General features: G+C 30.3%; 1 protein-coding gene across 7 annotated transcripts in view; it reads right to left on the bottom strand.

Annotated features, from left to right (window-relative positions):
- LOC145039423 (dammarenediol II synthase-like) overlaps window positions 1-22550 on the bottom strand; it is a 62021-nt gene that overhangs the window by 29396 nt on the left and 10075 nt on the right. For 5 of the 7 annotated variants that reach the window (XM_078987511.1, XM_078987499.1, XM_078987506.1 and 2 more), the window contains 3 exons: window positions 5370-5616; window positions 2947-3135; window positions 2516-2605 (listed from right to left, as the gene is read on the bottom strand). In XM_078987511.1, coding sequence (XP_078843637.1) covers window positions 2516-2605; window positions 2947-3135; window positions 5370-5573 — 483 coding nt within the window. In that variant the 5' untranslated portion in view covers window positions 5574-5616. Of the gene's footprint in view, window positions 1-2515; window positions 2606-2946; window positions 3136-5369; window positions 5617-9967; window positions 10062-22550 lie in introns of all 7 variants that reach the window. The other 2 variants (XM_078987489.1, XM_078987513.1) reach the window with 2 other exon arrangements.

The following is a 22550-nucleotide window of genomic DNA, read 5'->3' on the forward strand; positions in this document are numbered from 1 at the left end:
GTTGACCTTGAGGGTATTTGTGGTATTTCGGAGTTGTGACAAGTTAATCATATGTTGATTTTAGGCAGTTGAGGAAGAGTGGTGTGTGGGATATATCTGATCTAAGCTTGTCAGTTCAGCATTCGAGAGGTGAGTCTTCTCACCATACCAATGGGTCTAAGGCACTAAGGCCGACCCATTTAATGTATATGGGTTGATAGTTGGTTATGTGATATGTCGCTAGGACATTTGTATGAAAGTCCCTAAGGGGTTCCAGTGGTAGTATAATAAAACCATGAGGAGGTTCCCATGACATTTAGTATAAGTCCCTGGAGGGTTTCCATGGATTCTTAGTATGATTACTTGTTTAGCTCGTATGATATCCTCATAATTATTGTAGACTGTGTGGAGGTTCCTGCGGCAAGTAGCCAAGACCACGTGGGGGTTCCAGTGACAGCTAGTAAAGACCACGTGGAGGTTTCCCGTGGCACTTGGTGTAAGATCTTGGAAGGTTTCCACGACATCCTTATATGTTTATATGCATGGATTATATGATATATGTAGCTTTTATGGCTTACATGATATGTGTTATGTGTATTGTGTGTGCGGTATGCTCTGGGGGACTCACTAGGCATTAACTTACAGTTTGCGGATTTGTTTCAGGTACATCTGAGCCCTAGGGCAAATGCAAGGCTTGATGGCGTAGCGTGTACTCTCTCTCAGGTGTTTTCATGGGACACTCTGATGATTTGAAATGAAATTGTATTTGTTATGAACTTTGAAAACAATTGTATTTGAGATTTCATGGTTTGTGGAAAGTATTTTGGTTAATTTAGAATAAAAGTTTTATTTTGAAAATTTGGTCGTAACATTTTAAAGTTACATGGTTAAGGATATTGTTATAAAAAGTTTCAAAGATTAAACTTGTACAAAAAATATATTTTCCGACAAAAATACAACACCATTTTCTCTATTAAAAGTCTATTATTTTACTATCAAATGAAGCAAATTTACATTTGACATCGTTACATATGTTATATTGCATCCAAGGGCATTGCCAATGTATGTTTTTAATTAGATTATTGATCAGACTGCTTCAAAATGTAAAAACTTTAGTTTGTATTTAAATAAATGTTTCTTTGTAAGTTGGGTTACTACATAAATTTAAAAACTATAGTTTGTATTTAAATAAATGTTTCTTTGTAAGTTGGCTTACTACATGGGCCATTACAAGATTCTCTTTTTCACTTGTTCTTTTTGTAGTCTACTTGTTTCATCTAATATGTCACATATTGTATCTTATGAATAAGGATAAATACCATCTGTAATTGAGATTTTTATTTTTTTCATTTTTTTTATTTTTTTTTTACTTTGGATATAATTTTTACGTAGAATTATTATTTTAGCCTATTTAACGAGTTTCACAGTTAACTCTTTTATTATTTTTGCAAAATCAATTCTAAACTTGGGTTTAAAGTTCAAATTTATCCCTTAGTTTGCAAAAAAATTACACCACGTATCCAAAACTCGATTTTATGTTTTTTAACTTCTTTATTTTCATTTATTTTTAACTTTTTAATCAAAACAAAACTTTGTTATATATATATATATATATATATATATATATATATATATATATATATATATTGTTTTTTATATTCTTTTATTTTTCAAATTTTTTATATACTTTTTTTTGTTTTTTCGTTTCTTCTTTATTTTCATTTTTTTTTATTTTTTAGTTATTTCCGATTTTAGTAATTGTAAATTGTAAATTCACACAATGAATCACAATAAAAAAAATAGTAAAACCGTAAATTACCCAAATTAAAAAAAATAGAAAATCAAAAAAAAAAAAAAAAAAAAAAAAAACTCAAACACCAAAAATATAATATACTTTAATATATTCATACACTTTATAAAATATCAAAAGAAAATTTCAAATTGATGAAAAACAAAATGTTAAAAAATACGAAGAAAAAAAAAACAATAAAAAAAAAATAATCTTACAAGTTACACTTTTTGGAAAATATCAAAATAAGTTATCAAATTGACGAAAAACAAGACGTAAAAAAAAACGAAAAAATTTGAAAAAAAAATGAAAATAGTATAAAACCAAGTTTAGTTTTGACTAAAAGATAAAAAATAAAATAAACAAAAATAAAAAAGTTAAATAAACATACACCCGAGTTAAGGACATGTGGCGTAATTTTTGCAAACCATAAGGACCAAATTTTGAATTTAAACCCAATTTTAAGATTGATTTTGTAAAAAATATAACAGAATTTCGAATTAAAATAACTCTGCGTAAAAGTAATGGTTAGAACCAACCAAAAAAAACAATAAAACTTTTTCCATCACACATGAAAAATTTGTGGTTTTTTTTTTATATTTAACATATGAATAACCTTTCACTAGGTTTTGACCATCAACTTATTATCCCTTCACCAAAAAAAACTTCAAAACCCGTAAAATGCCTCCTTTCTTGTGTGGTAAAATATAACATAGATGGTTTATTTAAAATTGATATATAGCTTACCTGATGATTGTAGAAATACCGTATCATCTCTTTGTGGTGTTCTTCATTCAAGATTGTATTAATGGTACCACTTATGTATAAAACAATTAACTGCAATAAAAAAGAACAATTACAAGTTTAAGATGGTTGGTGAGAGAAACATAACCATATATGTAAAATACACAATAATATAATCGATGAGTCTTCCTTATTGTAGTTTCATGGTGGAAAACTCAAGGTCAAGATATCATTTTTATAAAATGAAATCAATCATGTATATAATTAAGGCATCAACTCACGTTTGAAATCAAAAGTCTACTTGGAAAGAATAAATCAATATGCGTTTGCGTGATTTGGTGAAGTAAATAGCATTTTCAGGTTGAAAGCTCTTATGTACTTAACAAAAAATAACTAATTGAAAAATGAATTTTATTTCTACTCATTATACTCACAAGTGGAGGAGTGAAGAACATGGGACCAGCATTTTCCGCAGGCCAGTGACCATCTTTTGCTTGGATTGCACGATGTAGTCGAACCGCTTTCTTCACTGCAGTTGTCACGGCTTCAAAAGTGACTTCTTCATCATCACTTAGTCTTATCGGGGCTATGTCCATAAGATCAATTTGATTTTCCTTCATAAGCTATTCATAATATAACATCATATATCAGGTTCAAATATATTAACAAAAGGAATTGTAACCTTTATCTATAAATAATCCCTACGAGAATTTATCATGCATTAAACCAACAATAACTTCGTTTATAAATAAAAATTATTATTAAATCGTAGTTTGCATAAAGATCTGTGACACATGTATTTTCCTAGAGAAGACAAGCACATCCGACATTTCGGATAAGCTAAATATGTCCCTATAATCCCTATTCTAATAAAAGAATAGTTTTATTCTCCTTTTGACATGTATCATCTTATTAAACATCTTAATTAATACATATTATATTCTTATTTTGCCATGTATTACCTTATTATTATATCTACTAATTAATAATTGTCACTTGTCAACATATTGATTATTTATTTTAAATTTTAAATTTTAAATTTTCCACTCTATATATATTAAATTAATAGCATTAAAATAAAATTAATACAAATTATAAAGTGATATAATTTCACATATTTATTTAAATCAATTATTATAATTTTATATATAACTAAAAAAATCTTTTAATTAATAATTTATTTAAACTAATTGATTAATAACTTTGAATTTTTAGTATAAAAGTTTAATTAATTTTATAACCGTGATTTCACGGGTTATAAACTAGTTTTGTATATAATCTAGATCATGTCATTTCATTTCATTACTTTTCTATTTTTAATAACCGTAAGGTGAAGTACAAATAGGCTAAGTCCCTCCGTATTGTATTTTTCTTTAAACAAGAACGAATTAAAAAGCAAGCCAGAGTCTTAGCAAAATCCTTAGAATATGAAATAAAGTTAAACAGATTATATTTTGGTAAAAAGAAATAACTAAAATAAAATAAAAATAAAAATAAACTACCCAAACAATGAATCACTCTACCCAAACCAAATCTATAGCTTTTCTCCTACTGCAAAGGCGCATCCCTTTTGACTCATGCATTCCCTTTTAAGTTACTAACCCATTCTTTTCCAACTCATTTTGAGCGCATCTCCCATCCATCCTAAAAGCTGTATTTCCCTTTGTTTTTATTTTTATTTTTCTCCAATTTTATCCCATTTCTTCTTCAATTTATAAAGATATCAATAGTATTACTTTAAATATGGGGAGTAATATTATTCATTTCTTCATACTTTTGCTTGTTGGTCTTTTTTCATATATTTATATATTTTTAGCTTATGTTTGTCTACAAGTTATATTAATTAATCATAAGTATAATGTTTATTTTTTATGTATGGAATTTATATAAAAATTCAAATACATATCAAAATGTTGGAAAACGGTAACGTATTTTATAAAAGTTTATAAATATAAAGTTTACTTTTTATGTATCAAATTCATATATAATATTTATTTATAAGTGTGTTATAAATATAATCTAATTTATTTAATATTTTTATAATAAAAAATAGATTATATATTTTTTAAAAATTAATTAGTAGAAGGAGTGTATTTGACAATTTATATAAATTGCAAAATAGAATATACTATAAATAATCTTTTAAGATAAAACATAGAGTAGGGTTGGAGATCAAATTAACATTGTTTACTCTATTTTTTTCTCTATTATTGTGGGAAAAAATGAAGATAAGTTAGAGATGATCTTAATCTCAATAGTCATAATAATTTCAAAGGGAAGATAATGATCAACAAATCAACAATCACAAAGTTGGAGGCTTGTCGACCAATCTGTTGCCATCAAAGTTTTTTAAACTCTATAACTCCTATATCCCTCTAGTCCAAACCTTCTCTCTTCAAGTATCTCAAGTATCTCGAAAGCTAGATGAAGACATACATAACTTCAACTTCTCTATATATACTACCTTGGTACAATGTAGTACATACTCTCTCTCTCTCTCTCTCTCTATATATATATATATATATATATATATATATATATATATATATATACTTCTTCAGTATCCTAAACCCATCAACTCATCGCAGTACTAGACGGAGTCGTGTTCACCACACCTTCATAATGACCCATCAACCATTGTAGGGTGTGATTTTAGTCCACACCAAATGGTCTTAAGTTCATGTATGTCGCATAATGTAACGTTTAGATAGAATGTTTATGATTGAATGTAAAGAACAAGGAAATAATAATATTAGTATTTTCTTTAAAACACGTGGTGTTTTATTGTTACTATGTTGCATATCTATTTTACTCGAGATAAATTGATTTTTTTATATAATTTAATGGTTCTTGGTACCTGCATCCGCATCAGCAGATCGCCACAAGCATGGTGTCCTCCATTTTTCCGATTATCTTTAAAGTTTTGACGCATCTTTTCAATTTCTTCCTTTTCTTTTGGAGTTCCGACATTGGGATTAAATTTCCAGAATTGTCTACCAACAAAGTTGTTAGTGCTATACAAATAGGGGCCATCCCCTTCGGCTATCTTTAACTCCCACATCCTCCTCTTCTAATCGTCACCTCTTGATGTAAATGTTAAATATCTAATTCAATAAAAAAACATGTTAGACTAAACATATTCGATTCACACCAATAAACAATAACAAACACATGATAATAGAGATACGAAGAAAATAAAGAACACAATGATTGAATGTGGTTCGTATGAACGACTAATCCACAAACTAGAGAGATATTTTATTAATCATAGACATTAACATACACTTTCTAGTTTTCACTAGAAGGGTTACAAAGGTACATACATAATGATCTGTTTATGAACAATTTACCAAAAACTACTCATGGGTGCAATATAGATATTTTATCTACCATTGTAGATTTTGTTTCGAGAAGCATAGGGCTTTACTCATGCATGTAGACATCATACAGTGAACCGTATACAATTTCTCAATAGCTGACCACATATTTAGTCTCAGTAGCGACAATGATATCAGAGGACATATTAGACTCTAAAACTAAATTAATCAAGCATGAAATCCTCAAACATTAATTTATACAGATCGGCACCAAATAAAAATACTCATATTCAAAACATAAAGGTTCAATGCATATTAATTGAAGGCAAACGGACAATAAGTTGCGCCGCTAACCCTTTCTGGATGGCAAAATCAATTCTTTTGAAAACAACATTTGTGGATCTAGGAGATATGACATTAGAATTCATGACTCGTTGGACTCTATTGAGGAGCTCCACCGCCTCTGGTGCGAGAAAACTAAATGTATCGAATGCAAAAGGTATAAACACATGTTGATTTTCTATACATGCATTATCGTGCTTTACCACTTTGCACGCAACGGATTTCAAAGCGGCATGTCCAGCTGTGAAACCCCCACTCCCCAAACCAACGAGTGAAAAGACTCCAGTAAGATCCATGCATGCATGCTTCCCTCCTATCCATCCAAAGACCAAATACAATCTATCCTAGTTGATTAAATATAAGTTGAGTTTTTAGATAGTCTCAACATACATGGGAGGTTATAAATAACCTGTAGGATCATAATATAGGATGGTCGACAACCTTATCGACACACAATTGTAGGACATAATATAAACATTAATCGATGTAGAGTATTCTTTCTATAAATGGGACTATCTAGAATTGGCTTAGACCGAATCGGATCGAACAAAAAATATTTTCTATATAGTGTTTGTAATGTTAAAAACCAATAAAACATGAATTAAAAATTACTATATTGTCCTTGTCATTTTTCATAGATTGTTTCTAATAAGTTTTAACATATAATTACTATAATTAACACATTTAATACAAAATTTAAATAATTTTGATAAAAGTATTTACACACATATATACATATCTATGTACTTGTACAAACAAAAGTTGATGCAAATATACATACACTACAAGAAAAACGTTTATTAGCAGTGAAAAAAATCGCTGCCAAAACTTAGGATTGTCGCTACTATAGAAAATATCGGCGACATGTCGCTGCTAATGAGTCGCCACTACAACCCTGTTGGTCAAAAAGTCAGCGCCAAAGATAGTTTTTGTTGGTAGTACCCACTGTCGCCGATAATAAAGTCACAACTATTGGGTTTATAAGTAACGGACGTTCCATCTAGGTTTACCAAAAATTATTCACTTGGATTTAGTTCCTTCGCATTAGCGACGACTCTAATAGTGGCGATACATACTATTAGCTGCAAAAATAGTATGTGTCACTGCTATTAGCGTCAAAGCAATGATCCACTTGTCCCCTTGTCTATAGGGACCTCGTGGCATACAACCGAAATGACTCCCGTTAGATAGCCACCCCTTTCTCTCTTTTTACTGCATCATAGACGGACAAAATAAGGTAAGTTATAGAACTGGGCAATGAGGCAAAGATTGGTGATACAACGATTGGAGTGTAGTGACCATACCCAAGATAGATATGAACTTACGGTTGCAAATACTAAGTGCAACAAGCTCATTTATCAGACACCAAGAGAGCAGTTTCATCTGACTGAATAAGAGAACTAATGTGTGTATAGTCGAATTGGTTGATTGTATCCATATCATGCCTACCATATCTTCTCACGAAATTCTTTCCACTTCGTCTCCGAATTAAAATAAGTGTAGCCCTTCTTCAAAGGCCATCTACACAATCCAGCTGCCTCATTTTGAGCTAGTCAAGCATGCATTGAACATATACTGAGATTCTCCCGTCACTTCGACAACAATTCATGATAAGTCGGGTATTGCCAGTGGTAGGCTTGCCTTTCCAGCTAAATACTTGACTTCAAAGACAGCTAGCTAGTTTCATTCCACAAAGAGGATTTGTACAAAAAGAACAGGCTATCTACCCCTTCTAAAAGAGGATTTGTACAAAAAGACAGCTAGCTACAAAAAGAACAGGCTATCTACCCCTTCTAAAGTTATTTGCATCGACGTTAATGCTAACTTTTCTTGTAGTGATACATACACACACATATTTTTGTATTAATTATTGTTGGTAATGGTATCAATTCTTTCCATGAGAAGTTTTTGTGTTCGACAACACTTTACTCATGGTTGTTAAGATCCCGATCTTGATCTTAAGATCATATGATTTTAAGATCCTACAAACCAAAAATGATTCCGATCTCACTTGGATCTTTCGGAAGCAAGATCTATAATGGGATTTTAGGATCCCGACTAGGATCTTAAGATCTTAATATGATCTACTCCCACCTCTATAGTTCTATTTTATAGTCAAGCTTAAAAAATTCTTCTATTCAACTTGAAATCAAGCATTCCAAGTTACAAAATCATCATAAATCATCATCACTTCATATCGAATTAGGCAAGTTACACTAATGATATTTTGTTTGTGATCTTAAGCCTTTAATTGGAGATCATAATGATCTTATTTCTTTTTGTAATTAAGATGTTTTCTTTTTAATTTTTACGTTTTGCAGCAACATACATTATGATTCATGTTCAAAAAGTTAAAGTTGACTCCATATTGACATCTTAATTGACATAAGTTATAATGTATATTGCACATCAAAGACCTTACAATCAAATTTGAATATAAATTCGTTTTTGTAAGATCTACTAATCGTGATCCAATCTTGCAATTACAATTTTGCAAAACATAAAATGATCTTGGAAAAAATCTCGATCTTAACAATCAAATTTGAATATAAATTCATTTTGTGTTGTTGTATGTGTGGGATTCTTTTATGACTTGGCAACATTCTTGAATTCTATTCCATTGACTGCTTTATAATATTACTAGACGAATCCCCGCGTGTTGCGCAAGAATATATTTATATAGTTTTTTTAAGGTCAAACCACATAATTATTTAATCATTATCCTAATTGTATAAACTGTGATTTAATATTTATAAATGAAAAAACAATGTTAATAAATGTATATAAAACATATACTGATTTCTATATATAACAAATAAAAATAGTATAAAAAATATATATTTGATGATTTTATTGACAATTTTAAGGTTTTTAAATTCTATATAAATTATATGTTAATTTATGTATTTAATGAATAACAAATATGCGAAAAACATAAATACAACTTTTAATAACATCAAAACACAACTTTTAGTATAACATTTGTAACAAAAAAAAACCTTATTAAACACGGATAAGTCATACAAAAAATACATAGAAGACACATATTATATATATATATATATATATATATATATACACACACACACACACATATACACACACACACACAGACACATACATACATACATGCTATTAAAACAATCATACCGCTATTATTAACTTTGAAATAATTATATTTATACGAAGTTGATATACAAACTCATTATAACATATTTGATACCTTTAAGGCATACTACAGAAAATTATTAGTGACATTAAACTAATTATGAAATAATAGTCTTATTGTTCCAATAAAAATCCGCATAGTAATAACCATGATGCGGCAAAATATTCTTTTTTTCAACTTTTTATGTTTTAATTAAAAATATCTTAAAACACGTGATTGTTTATGAGAAAACTTATTTATATATTACTAATATGGATACAATGTATACAAATGAGAAGAAAATAAAAGATCACTACCAATTACTAACCATAAGACCGGAGGGTATCGGTGGGGAGTTTCCATCACTTTTTGTGGATCACACCACCCATTTCCCTCATTTTCATTTCCATCACCTAAAACTCAAAGAATGAGTGAGAAACTTGCCTCACTATTTTTTTTTTATTTTTTAAAAAATAATATATATTTCTATAAATATTATACTCATTTTGTAGGAAATTAAAAACCATGAGTTTTGATATATTTTTTTATAATTTTTAATAGGTATATAATTTAATAAATATTAAATAAGATTAAAAAAAAGTTGGCTAATAGGAATAAAAGAGAGAGTGAGGGAATATGTTCTCTCACCTCTTTCCCTCACCACTTTTCCTTCAGTCAAGAGCTGGTGTTCAGCTAAGAGGGAAAGCTTCTCTTACTCTTTCCATCACCCATACCTTCCAGCCTAAGTTATAAAAACTTTTGAGTTGTAGTGATTAATAACTTTATATTTTAAATCATAAGTATACAAAAATTAGAAAACTCTTTTGTTGTTGTGCAAATTTCAAATGAATTTGATTTAAGTAAATTTCTTGTGTTACTCAGAATAAAATTATATATATATATATATATATATATATATATATATATATATATATATATATCCGGTAAGAAATTTTTTTTGGTAGGAAGGTAAGAAGTTTATTTTTTCTACATATTTTTTTGATGAACAAAATAAATGAATCACTAGATGATTCATTTGTAAGATGATTCAAAAGAAAAAATTCCCAAAAAAACATCTTTATGATTCATTTTTAAGTAAATTAAGAAAAAATTCATTTTTATGATAATTTTAGTGAATAACAACAAAATCATTGTATAAATGAATCATCGAGATGTTTTTTTTGAGAAATTTTTCTTGTGAGTCATCTTACAAATGAATCATCTAATGATTCATTTTGTTTATTTGCGAAAAAAATATGTAGAAAAAAAAAAACTTCTTACCTTCCTACCAAAAATTTCCTTCTTATTTGATCTTGATTCTATATATATATATATATATATATATATATATATATATATATATATATATATATATATATATAAGAAACTTTGTTAAGCTTGTAAATTTCTCATTTTCGGCCACTTCATATACGATTTGTACAACTTGCTATAACGATGGATTTGAAATTAAGCTTTTATGATACAAATTATAGAGCATATCAATATACTTAACATGTATTGCTTTAATCAATTACAATGCGTGGTTCAAACAACCTTTTATATATGTACAAATGTAAATATAAAAGGAAACAAAAATCTAAGAAAAAACAAAGCGTATTGAAATATTAATAACAAAAACAAAGAGATAAAAAACAAATAGGCTAATGATGATGTTCTCACATGTAACTTCAAAAATTCCAAACCACAACTTGAATTGCATATCACTATCGGAAATATATATATATATATATATATATATATATATATATATATATATATATATATATATATATATATATATATAACACGATCAAACTATGATTAAAAAAATAATACATTCATCCACAACCTTGACTTGTAGAGCTCTTTTAGGAACTCCATCACTACTAATAAGTTCTAAAAGAATTGTGCTTATTGAAAATTTTTTATTTTCATTTTCTTATGACATCCTTCTTACATGTAAGAGTTTATATAGATGTTTGGTGTTTAATGCTAAATCAATTACTTATAAGATATTTGAAAAGTCATTTGAGAATATGAAAAGAAAAATGAGTTTCAAATCAATATGGTGCTTAAAAATGTAGTCTTTTGGGAATATGAAAAGACAAAGAAGATTCAAATCAATGTGGTGCTTAGAAAAAAACTTGTATTATAAGATCTTACATACTTATAAAGCTTGCATTTTCCCTTGATTGTCATGCATTTGAAACCCCCACAATAATTTGCTAAAACCTCATGCATTTGAAACCCCCAAACCTTTTCACCTTCTTAATAATTAATCACACATAATGAATGGTAATTCATATGAGATAATAATTTGCTAAAACCTCATGGATTTGTATGGTATTAGAACATGTTTGAGTTTTGGGTTTTAGACTTTAGTAAATGAGTAATCCATTTGATAGGTTGGATTTGAAGTTATCTTATTCGAATTACCCAAAACAAGAGATAAATTAATAATATATGATCATGCATGTTTTGTACAAACCCCAATCAAAATACAATATACCATGATTATACAATTATGTGTCTTTTATTCCATTTTTGGCTTTATAACAAAAGTTTGTTTATGTGGCGAAAAAAGAAAACTTGAAGATGAATATTTAGGTTGGATGTTTATATAAGATTTGTTTTAAATATATAATATAGATATAAATACACAAATGTGTGTCAAATACAGCCCATCACAAATTTAATGTTATAAACTACATTATAACTCAAAGTGGTTTTCCAAATATAATGTTTATACTATAATATAATATATTAGAAGAATACCATATAGTAGACGAATCTCACATAGTTAGGGTCATATAGTAGACGAATCCCACATATTAGAAGAATCCCATATTAGTTGCATAGATAATATATTATAATTATATTTCATTTAAAATATGTTAGGGTTATTTGGTTATTACATTGTTGTATTATGCAGTATAGTCTCATATATTTTGAATGACTCTTCAAAATGATGTCTGTAATTTAAATATAACGTAATATCTTATGATGTTTATTGAATGATATTATCTTCGATTGAACACTTTTTAATTGGAATCAACTTTATTGTAATTAAAAATTTTGGCTCCGTTTTTTCTTTTCATTAGTTCTAGAATATGATTTTTTTATATTAACTTAAAATATATCACTATCTTAAAATAGATTGAGAATGAGATTTGTTATATTTACTTAAAATACGACACCATTTTCTATTCAATAGTAAACTAACAAAAGTCGTTAAATATGTATTTTTATGAGGTTCAACATAAATAGATGACCACAAATAAGAATCTATATCTAATCAATCATCAACTAATTACATTAGATATTAATGTGTACATAAAAATTACATTTAAAATTTTAAACTAATAGTAAAAAAAATTCATTATTTATTATGATAAAAAATATGTAAATCAAAAAATATACATGCTATTTAATCGCATACAAGTTTTATGTATAGCTTATTCACAATACATTAAACCATATGTAGCCATATTAAACTACATAATTATCCCACTACGCAACGCGCGAGCATTCGCCTAGTATATAGATAAAGACTCGCATTGTAAGGCCATAATTAAAGTTGTTAGGGTGGCATTTTTATTATTCCACAATCTCTTCTTTTTCCTCATCAATCATGAAGATCAATAAAATCATTATCTATTTTTATTAATACTAGTAATGCCTTGTAGTTTTCGAACAAAGGTTAGCACCAATATTTTAGTGTTCTTGTAGCTATTCGCTTCTTTTGATCAACATAATTATAAAAAGTTGGTATTAAAGCCAACATTTAAAAGCTTTTTCTAAATGGATTTTCTAACCCTTCAACATGTTATTTTTAACTAGTAACATGTATAATTAGTTATCTTCTATGGCTTCTATGAAGTATGATCCTCTACTTTTAGATCATGAAATTGTGTTTTCCCTACCAAGTAAAGATGATAACTTTATTGCTCAAGTTGACTATGCTGACATATTTGATTTATATATCGAAGATACTTACAATCAACCGAATGAATATGAGAGAGAGAGAGAGAGATGGGAGGAGGAGGAGGAATAAGAAGAAGAATAATAAGAAGAAGAAGACTTGCAAGGATTTAGCACAAATTTAACTTTATCTACGCAACATCATCATTTAAAATACGCTTAAGACAAAATTGATGATGCGTTATGGTCAAAATTGGAATCAATTTACATGAATAATGAACTTAAAAGTAAGTTACACTTGAAAGTTGAAACAAAAGTCATTCTTACATAAACATGAGAATGAAATATTTATTGTTTGTTGAAAGTTACCGGAGCCTTAAGAAAAATGGTGTAACATCCTAAGGTAGGATAGAGAAAAATTTAAGAAAGAGTTGATGATTTTTTTCGAGCATTATAGGTTGGAAGTTGTAAAGATGATGTCATCGACATATCATAATAATTACATCATGTGAGTCTTATGTCGACAGGGGAAAAGGGAATTGTCACATATGTCGTTTTGAAACTCATTAGCGGCGGTAAGGTTGGCGAGAATGATAGTACTCCTAGCCTATTGGCATGTAAGTTTTTTTTTTTATGAGATTTTCTAATATATGCCCTAAGGGCACACATAAGTAGGGCTGATAAAATTGTACCACGGAAAACCAACCAACATATTACCAATCGAACCAAAAAAGTTGGTAGCCAATATGTTTGGTAGCCAACATCCTTGGTCGATAGTAATACCGTGGTACAAAATTTTATATATATATATATATATATATATATATATATATATATATATATATATATATATATATATATATATATATATATATAGACACACACACACACACACAAAATCGTACGTATATTCCAATTAACAAGTGTGTTTAGTTTCTGCAGTTTTAAGAATATGATATAAGTCATTTGATCGCATTAATTAATAGTTATTGTCACGTTAAAACACAAAATTAAAATGTTATTTTAGCTTTATTTCAATAAATTTTTTTTGTAAACTAAAAGAGCTATGTAACTAATTTGTTTATTAAACTAATTTATTTACTAAATGTTAAAATTACCCGATGTCTTTGTTAGATCTTACAATAAAAGATTAAAAGTTGGTATATATCATTACCAGTTCGTACCAACCAAAATTATTGGTAGCCAAACATATTAGTACCAAGTATACTTGGTACGGTTCTGATAGAAAATTTTGTATACCAACTATAATTGGTACGGTACACGGTTTAGAGAAAAACGAATTGGTACCGTACCAATTCCACCCATACACATAAGAGCTATTAATTATGAAAAATATTACTATAATTAAATGTGAACTGTATTAATTATGAAAAATATTTTCTATAATTAATGAATTTCACATTTAATTATGGTAATATTCTTTATAATTAATAGTTCACTTAATGTTTAATGTTTCTTCTATGTGCCTTTAGGACACATGTTAGAAAATCATTTTTTTATTGATACATAGGTTTTTTTGTCAGAACTAAGCATGTTAACATTGAAAAAATTAAGGAGTGGTAATATATGGTTTTAAGTATATTTTATTTAAAAAAATAAAATAAAGGGAATATGACTTATCAAGGTAATTAACTTTTCGGTATGTTCACATTTGGGTAACTATCTTTTTTTTGTACATATGTAGGTAACAAACTTTTTGGAAGTGTTCACATATGACCATTATGACCTGCTATAGCAGGTTAAATCCTAGATGTGAATGCTTTCAACAAGTTTGTTACCTAGATGTGTACAAAAAAATAGTTACTTAAATATGAACAAAATGAAAATTAAAAATTAAATTACATGAATGGTCCCTGTGGTTTGGGGGAATTTGTGGTTTTGATCCCTAATTTATTTTTTTAACTTAAATGGTCCCTACTATTTATTTTTGTTGCGCGTTTGGTCCACATCTTACCTAAAATTACTATTGTGCCCTTATTAATTTATTTTTTTAATTAATTTTCTTATCTATGTATTTATTTTATACATATTTAAAAAAAATTAATAGACCACACATATTTGTATCTCCTCGGATGATCTCTACTGTTTATTTTTAATTAAGTTTTTTTTTTAACTCGGATGATCCTTACTGTTTATTTTTGTTACGCTTTTGGTCTCTATCTTATCTAAAAATATTATTTTTCCCTTATTAATTTTTAAATTAATTTTCTTATTTATGTATTTATTTTTTATAAAAAAAATTAATATACCCCACATATATGTATCTTATCACCGTAAACCTGAAACCACATTTGAGAAATTTAATTTGAGTCTTACCATTCACCATCTCATCTCTGATCCTCCTCATCTTCTATTTCTTTTCTATCTTTAGTAACATCAACGTCTTCACCGTCTTTTTTTTTTTTTTTTGTACTTCAACTCTGGCGAACCAACACCATAACATACTGTCTCTTCATATTTAGTGGGTTGTGGTGTTGTTTCGACGGAGTTGAAGGACCAAAAAAAGAAGTGACGATGAAGACGTCGATATCACTAAAGATGAAAAATAAATAGAAGTTGAGAATGATGAAAGATGGGATGGTGAGGAGATACAGATATGTGAAGTCTACTAATTTTTCTTAAACATATAAAGCATACGTACATAAACAAGAAAATTAATTAAAAAAAATTAATAAGGGCACAATAGTTTTTTTTAGGTAAGACAGAGACCAAGTTCGTAACAAAATTAAATAGTAGGGACCATCCGAGTTAAAAAATTAAATTAATTAAAAAATAAATAGTAGGGATCATCCGAGGAGATACAAATATGTGTGGTATATTAATTTTTATAAATATGTAAAAAAATAAACATATATAAAAAAATTAATTAAAAAAATAAATTAATAAGGGCACAATAGTATTTTTTAGGTAAGATGGGGACCAAATGCGCAACAAAAATAAACAGTAGGAACTATTTAAGTTTAAAAAAATAACTTAGAGACCAAAACCACAAATTCCCCCAAAATACACTGACCATTCATGTAATTTAATTTTTACTTTTCGTTTTGCTCATATTTAGGTAACTATTTTTTTTGTAAACATCTAGGTAACAAACTTGTTGAAAGCGTTTACATTTAGGATTTAACCTGTTATAGCAGGTCATAATGATCATATGTGAACACTCCCAAAAAGTTTGTTACCTACATATGTACAAAAAAAAGATAGTTACCCAGATGTGAACATACCGAAAAGTTAATTACCTTGATAAGTCGTATTCCCTAAAATAAAATAACAAGAGCCAATCAAAACTCACCCTCTTCACCCTAGGGGCAGCGTGTGGCCTGTGCTAGCGAGGGTCTAAGACCCCACTCCCAGCAGCCTAATATATGAGGCAAACCGGTGATATCATGCATGTGAAAGATGGGTTTCGACATGTTGAGTAGTTGAAACAGTTGGCAGACGTGACATAATGAGTCAAGGAGTTGGTTGGGACTGCTTTGAGTTGGGTATTGAGCCTAACTACAAGACCTACGTTTGGTTTTGCCAATTACTTTGTATGGTGATCTGTGACCCACGAACGCAATTATGAATCACAAACTTGAATCCAACTCACGAACCCACGAAGTCGTAATTAAACGTGTTATGCTAGTCATGTCGCTTATATGGTTAACCACATATATTTATATGTTTTGCGTCCTTCTGACTTGCCAATATCACCCCTATATAATATGTGTTTTTATCGAGAACATGGTGTCTTATATGGAAAATATTTCAACCGCTAATATATGGAAAATATATAAAAATTCCATTGCATGCTAAGCTAATACACACCGCTAATATATGGAAAGTATATCATCTAACAAAATGTTGAATAGATATATGAATAACAAAATAAAAATTATTTATATTTTAAAACAACCTATCGAACTTTGTAAAATTAATATTGTATAAATTAAATAGAAAATATTTTATGAAAAATGAAATTCTGACATGAAACGTATTTATTACTAACTTGTGTTTCTTTATTTAAAATTAAAAGGATGGTGCTAAAAAAAACCCATTTGGGTTTTTTCTTCAATAGTTTTTCAAAATATGTGTAATCAATCATAATTATAATTATTATAGTTATGATTATGAATTACCCATATTAATCATTAATCCTTCCTAATAAATAAAAAGCTTTTTACTATATATCATTTTCTTATTAATTTGGATACGTGGTATTTTAAAAAAAAAAATTGATTTTCTATTTTCTAATTATCATTTTATTGTATATATTTTATTTTATTAAATTAATATTTTATATTTAATATGTAAGTTAATATATATATATATATATATATATATATATATATATATATATATATATATATATATATATATATATATTATCTTATCTTATCTTACTACTTTATAATATGGGTTATACTAAATTTTAAGATTTTCATCTAAGAGCTTAGTTATGGACCATTTGATTTGATTTAAGTTGAATGGTTTAGATTGAAAAATAAGAATCCATGCGAACAACATTCCTCCGATCAAAAACATTATTATAAACGAACAAGTCTCTAAACACAATATACCAGTCTTTAAGCTCAAACTAACACACTTTATACACATAAGCCAGGTGCCATCAATTCCCCTCTCCTAGAATTGCACGCCACTTCGTTTCCTTCAAGGACTTTAAATGCTTCCAAGTTCACTCGTAAATTTAACCCTAACTACTAGCTCCCTTTCCACCAAATTGTCACCCACCACTACGAAAACTATAGTTTATGCTCTGCTCCTTCTCCCTCAAACTCTAGAAGCCCGCCAGAATTTGTATGTATGTAAGTTGATTTTTTTTAAACCCAATATGTATGTATGTAAGTTGATTTTTTATGTAATGTCAGTAGTTTTACTATACAAAACACACCCCAGACAAGGTTAGTGGATGACCGGGCTCGGCTTAGTGTCTCCGACTCTCCGGTGCATATAGATTTGAAAATTTGTTTCCTTTCTTCTTTTATGTGAGATTGATTTTATGTAGAATTCTCTTGTGATCAATCAATAGAAACGACCAACATAGAGAGTTTGTATTTCTTGATTTTGGTTATCTTTTCCCCTGATTTTATGATTACATTTTTTTATTGCATGTAAATGTGGATGTAGGTGTATTTGCATTTGACTATATCAGGACGAATTGTGGGAGGGGAGTGTGTTTGTGTCAGGGAAGTAGGGAGGGGTGTATTAGTCATTTTGAAGAAGACAGGGAATTGGTGTGTATATGATTTTTACTTGTGTATGTGGTAGGATAGTATGGCAAAGCCTTCACGTTTGTTATCTTACATTCTTCTTTATTTTGGAACCTCAAACTTATGAGTATGTTGTTATTTCTGAATTCATCCAATTTTTTCATACAAGTTTCTGTTTCTGCATGTTTATTGATATATATATGCATATTTTATTACCAAACAGGATGCTGGATGCTGTAAGCGTAACTATAGTAACCAAATATCTTGGTGTATATAGTTTTTAGGATTTTTGACAAGCTTGCAAATCAAGCTTTTATGTCCTGTAATTAAGGGTGTATTTTTGCCTTTTTTTTGTGTGTTTTTCCTTTTTTACCTTTTGTAGAACTTCTGTATATAAAGTGGTCTGTATAATCCAAAGCAGACACAGTTGGGGTTTTCCTCACTTTGCCTTTCATCTCTTTCACACGCATTCATGTGCCTTTTCTTTCATTCTGTGTAAAGTCTTTCATGGTATCAGAGCTTTATCATGGAATCTGAATCAACCATGACTAATGATTCTGGTTCATCACCAATGAATAATTCTCATTCTCTTCTTGTTTTCTACAACCCTAATGCCATCATGGCTCACACCCATCTAACCAAAGAAAACTATGTAAACTGGAGTACCCTCTTCAAAACCCTTCTACGAGCCCACAAACTATTGTTTGTTATCAACACAAACCCGCCCCCCAAAACCCTAGCTGATGGCAAAGAAAACCCAAATCATGACACATGGAAGAATGCAACAGACCTTATCTGCTGCTGGATAAAAGGCACTGTTACCCCTGCTATTCAACCATACCTGAACTCCTGTGACACTGCTCCTACAGCGTGGAATGTTCTGGCTAAGAGGTTTGGCTCCACATCGTCCATCCAAATTGAAAACTTACAAGACCGCCTTCATAACCTCAAGAAACCAACAGACCTTTCTGTTTCTGACTATCTTCTTCAAGCCAAAACTATATCTGATTCCCTTATTGTTGCAGGAAAACCTCTTGAAGACTACGAACTTATTCAACGAATTCTTGGTGGTCTTGGTGCTGAGTTCAAAGAATTTCTCACCTCCACTTCCTCATCACAAGTTCAGCAGTCACTCAATCTCGATGACCTGACAGAGTTGCTTCTTAAGGAAGAAATGCTACAGAAAAAATTTGCAATCCCAGTTGAACAGGCCACAACCCTAACTGCAACTAAAACCTCTTCTTCTCAACCTCAATCATCATCATCATCTCGACCCAATAACAACGGGAATGGAAATCGAGGGAGTCGTGGTCGTGGTAACTCTAATTTTGGTAGAGTCGGAAATCAGGGGAGAGGTAATTGGGGCGGTCAACAGTGGAACAACAGTTACAATCAAAATAGTCGAAATAATAGAGGTGGACGTGGTGGTGGTCGCACAAGAGGTTCGTTTAGAGGAGGAAATCCTCATGGCAGGGGAATTCTAGCAACTCCTTTTAACCTTGGTCACTTTCCTGATCAAAATGCTCCATGCCAATTGTGTTATCAGTATGGACATGATGCTAGAGTTTGTGCACAACGTAACAATGTTGCATACTTCTCACAATCTGAACCATATGTTTTAGACTCGGGTGCTACGAACCACATGACACCAGATCCCTCCAACTTCTCTGAGTATTCACCATATATAGGTAAAAATTTAGTGACTTTTGGTAATGGTACAAGCTTGCCTATCTCTTACATTGGTAAATCTTCTTTTCTTCATGAAAATCGGTATTTTAAGATGAACAATGTTTTGTTTATTCCTAAGTTGCACAAACCTCTGTTATCCATTCGTCAATTCTCTAAGGATAATAATTGTTTTTTTTGAACTTGACTGGTGTGGTTTTCGTGTTAAGGACATTCGAACGCGGCAGATCCTTCTTTCTGGTCATAGCTCTGGAGGTCTTTATCAGCTATCATTCAATCCAAATACTTCTCATAGTCCAGTTGCCCTCTTAGGCGAACGGTCAACTCCCAACACTTGGCATGATCGCTTAGGACATCCCTCTTTTAATGTCTTTAAAGTTCTTTGCAGCAAGTTTAAATTACCAATAAATGGCAAACTTTCAGAAACACATAGTTGTCATGTATGCCCTATGGGAAAATCTTCTAAATTAGAATTTGTTCCTAGGAATTTTAATGCTCTTCATCCTCTTGACATGCTTCATCTTGATGTTTGGGGTCCTGCCCCGGTTCAGTCTATGAATGGTCATCGTTTTTATCTATCTATAATTGATGATTTCTCTCGTTATGTGTGGCTTTTTCCATTATTTTACAAATCTGATGTTGCTAATGTTTTTGCCATTTTCAAAACTCAAATTGAAAATCAATTATCTCAAAAAATATGTGCGGTTCATTCTGTTAAGACTGTACAAACTGATGGTGGTGGTGAGTTCACTAGTCGTCAGTTTAAAGCTTTTCTTTCTAACTGGGGAATTAAACATCAACTCACTTGTCCCTACACACCTCAGCAAAACAGTGTTGTAGAGCGAAAACACAAACACATAGTTCAAATGGGTTTGTGTCTTATGACAAAATCAAACACTCCATTTAAGTTTTGGCTTGAAGCATTTAACACTGCTGTCTATCTCATCAACAGATTGCCCATGCGCCAACTTAATTATCTTTCTCCTTACCAAAAGCTCCTCTTACGTGATCCTGATTATTGTTTTCTTAAAGTTTTTGGGTGTTCTTGTTTCCCTTATATTCAACCGTATAACTCCCACAAGCTTATGCCAAAATCAACTCACTGTATTTTTCTTGGATATGATAATACTCGCAAAGGTTATAGATGTTTGGATTTAAAGAATGGTCGAGTTTATATCTCTAGACATGTTGTATTTGATGAATTGGATTTTCCCTTGAAAAATAAAAGTGCAGGTTCTTCACTCGGGCAAACACCACCACCGCAGACCAACCATTTTGTTGAAAACATTCATCACCATGTCTCAAACTCGCAAGCAAAATCACAGCCCAGAATTGCAATAACTCAACCTACTGGGCAGCCACCTCACACGCCAAGCCCAATATCAGTCTCAAATCCTGTAACGCCTAGTGGGCCCAGCAAAGCGCGAGTTAATAATCAACATACATTTGTCGAACCGACAACTCAATTAAACTTCACCCCAGACAAGTCTTCTTCACCACCAATTACAGAATTCACTCCTGTGGTTTCTTCTTCACCACCCGCCACCCCTCCTTGTTCAGGTCCTACAAATCTAGCCCCTGAAAGTCCAGATATTTTAAATCCAGTCCTCAAGGTCAGACCTGTTGCTGAGATTTACCAACAAACTTCACCACACTCCTTGCCTCATGGTCTGATAGCCACTCAATCAGATGACATGTTTTATGAACCACGGACGTTTAAACAAGCATCCAAATTTCACCACTGGCAACAGGCAATGCAGGAAGAAATTACTGCTCTACACAAAAACAAGACTTGGCGCCTCGTTCCATCTCAGCAAGGTATGAATGTTGTGGGATGTAGATGGATTTTTAAGGTCAAACGCAAAGCTGATGGGTCCTTAGAGCGCCACAAGGCTAGATTAGTGGCACAAGGGTTCACCCAACAGGAGGGACTTGATTATGCCGAAACATTCAGCCCGGTGGTTAAACCATCAACGATCCGTACTGTTCTTTCTTTAGCTCACGCTCAGCATTGGGATATCAAACAACTGGATGTTAGAAATGCATTTCTCAATGGCATTCTACATGAAGATGTGTATATGAAGCAACCCCCAGGTTTCATCTCTAAATCCTTTCCAGATCATGTGTGCAAATTGGATCGTGCACTTTATGGTCTCAAACAAAGTCCAAGGGCATGGTTTCAACGGCTTCATGATTTTCTCTTACTCCAAGGTTTTTTTAACAACCAATCTGACTCATCTCTTTTCATCAGACACACTACAGAGTCTACTACAATTATTCTAATTTATGTCGATGACATAATTATCACAGGATCCTCTCCCTCTGTTGTTTCATCAGTTATTGATGTGATATGTGACACATTTGATAGCCGACGCCTTGGTGATTTGCAT

This window comes from Lactuca saligna, chromosome 1, assembly GCF_052625555.1.
Source record: "Lactuca saligna cultivar CGN05327 chromosome 1, ASM5262555v1, whole genome shotgun sequence".
Taxonomy (NCBI): domain Eukaryota; kingdom Viridiplantae; phylum Streptophyta; class Magnoliopsida; order Asterales; family Asteraceae; genus Lactuca; species Lactuca saligna.